The sequence below is a fragment of the Myotis davidii genome, unplaced genomic scaffold (assembly GCF_000327345.1).
Source record: "Myotis davidii unplaced genomic scaffold, ASM32734v1 scaffold164, whole genome shotgun sequence".
In the NCBI taxonomy this organism is placed as follows: Eukaryota; Metazoa; Chordata; class Mammalia; order Chiroptera; family Vespertilionidae; genus Myotis; species Myotis davidii.
In genome coordinates, this window is record NW_006296417.1 from 515,788 (window position 1) to 518,174 (window position 2,387).

At 59.7% G+C, this 2,387-nt stretch overlaps 1 protein-coding gene across 1 annotated transcript in view; it reads left to right on the top strand.

Annotated features, from left to right (window-relative positions):
- MTMR10 (myotubularin related protein 10) overlaps nucleotides 1-1,662 on the top strand; it is a 55,749-nt gene extending 54,087 nt beyond the window's left edge. Inside the window, exon 17 of the mRNA XM_015569100.1 lies at nucleotides 887-1,662. Within this exon, the coding sequence (XP_015424586.1) occupies nucleotides 887-1,483 (597 nt within the window). The 3' untranslated portion in view covers nucleotides 1,484-1,662. The remainder of the gene's footprint in view (nucleotides 1-886) is intronic.
- The last annotated feature ends 725 nt before the right edge of the window (nucleotides 1,663-2,387 follow it).

The following is a 2,387-nucleotide window of genomic DNA, read 5'->3' on the forward strand; positions in this document are numbered from 1 at the left end:
TCTTCCTGGCGGGGAGACATGCCGTGCCGTGGGCTGCATGGCTCGGGGTCCGACAGTGCGCGTGTGTGGTGACGCACGAACGGCCCATCCAAAACCAGGAACCCGTGCGAGACAATCTTTGCATCTTCTTCAGAGATCCAAACGTTTTATCTTGCAGGAATTCGCCATAAGCAAAAATATCCAATTGGGTGATGAAAAGGGTTTGAAATTCCCTTCGGTGTGGGACTGGTCTCTCCAGTTCACTGCGAAGGACCGCACCCTCTTCCACAACCCCCTGTACGTGGGGAGGAGCACGCCCTGCGTGCGGAACAGCTCCGTGAAGGCCTTCAGGCGGACAAAGGTAATGACCGTGCACTCCACTCCCTGTCCAGACACAGGGCATTAGAAGTCAACTCCCTCCCAGGACAGCCCACCAGGGCAGACTGCGGGATCGTGCACTTTTTGCCCGACTTGGCTATATGCTGGCTTTCCTCCTCGGCACCGGAGGCCCACGGGGCCCTGGGCAGCGTCCGAGAGTCAGCAGGTCACAGCTCTGAGCCTGGAGGCCCCCTCCTGAGACCTGCCCACGCGGCCTCTTGTCCCTTCTAGAATCAGCCAGGGTGGGTTTGTTCCAACCCAGAAATCTTAGAAATTGGCACTTCGGCAAAGTAATGGATAGATACCAGCTCCCACCCCCTGCAGGCTAGTGGCGTCAGGCCTGGGAGAGCACGGCCACGGTGGAGGAGCAGTGTGAGGGCAGGGACAGATTCAGGCCGGAATCCCACCCGTTTCCCGCGGCACCGAGTGTATTCTTGTCGTGGCACCGAGGGCGTGCCTGTCCCGGCACCTTCGCTGTCTTTCTACAGGGAAGCCGGGACCACAGGGCTAACCTCTCTCTCCCGCACAGAAAAACTACAGCTCCACCCTGCGGGGGATGCCGGCCTCGCTCAGGAACGGACTCCTCAGTGACCAGGAATCGCTCCCACGGAGGAACTCCCTGATCTTACAAGTGAGGCCGGACCCGCCTGCGCACGCTGGGGGCCAGCACGGCGGCCTGGAGCAGTTCTTCCGAGAGTGGTTGTGCAAACCGGCCGACCTGCACGGCGTGCTCCTGCCCCACCTGTCGGCCACGCACATAAAGCTCTGGAAACTGTGCTACTTCCGCTGGGTCCCCGAGGCCCAGATCGATCGTGGGGGCTTCATCACCGCCTTCCACCGGCTCTCGCTGCTGGCCGACGAGGTGGACGTGCTGAGCCGGACGCTGCGGCAGCACCGGGCCGGCCCGCTGGAGGCCTGCTACGCGGAGCTGGACCAGAGCCGGATGTACTTCCGGGCCCGCGGCCCCCACGACACCCCGGCGACGCCGGAGTTCCTCTCCTCCTCCTTCCCCTTCTCCCCCGTCGGCAACCTCTGCAGGCGGAGCATTTCAGGAACACCCCTGAGCAAGTTTCTAAGCGGGGCCAAAATCTGGCTGTCTACGGAGACACTGGCCAACGAGGACTGACAAGGAGTGTGTCTGAACGTCCTGAGGAGCTAGGAACGTTTTTCCTGGGAACTAAGTTGCTAACCCAGGCACGGAAGCCCTCGTAATTCTATGTGTGAGAATAACGGTTGAGATTTGCACTAATGCTGGGGAACATGCCGCGCTGTGCCTCCCTCACTGTTTTCAGGAGATCGGCATACGTTTGGGCTCAATGTCCTTTTTCTGTCCTAGGTCCGGCTCGCTTCTGCCGACTCGCAGGCAGGCAGGCATTCCACACTTACTACTGTGACTGCACCAGTCAGGTTTTGTCCGCACCCACTCTCCCGGCTGCCTAGTGGGGGCGCCTGACCCTCAGATGAGCAGCCAGAGAAGCACAGGTCAGGAGTGTGAGGTCAGTGTGTAGCCGGTGGTCAGGAAACGCCGCTCACCCAGCGGGCGTTCGTAGATATTGGTGTCTTTTTCTGGCCACTTTCTGTCGTCTCTGGTTGGACTCACCGGGGGTCGGTGTTCGGCACTGTAGCTTATTCCATCACAGGGACCGTAGATCACTGTGTCTTACAGTCGTGCGCTTGCCCTCACCTTCTGAGGACTAACCTTAAAACGGTAGCACTGTGAACTTTAAGAAGCATTTGCTGTAGATTAGATAACGGACCTTAGAAGTGCCTTTGACGCTAACATGAAGGTATGAACACCACAGTTAAGTGTCACTTGTTTGTGCAGTTAGGGGCTCAGGCCCCCCTGCATATTGGAACAGGCGTCTCACACTGAGTCCGCGCCAACAGGCAGGAGCCCCGAGGACACAGCAGGTCTGTGGGGTCCAGGCCTGGGGAGAGGGGCCGGCGCCACCCACAGAGCCCACCCCCAGAAGGAGGGCTGTCCCTCCATGTGTCCAGTGTGGCCACTGTTGGCACTTTCTCTGGGAAAC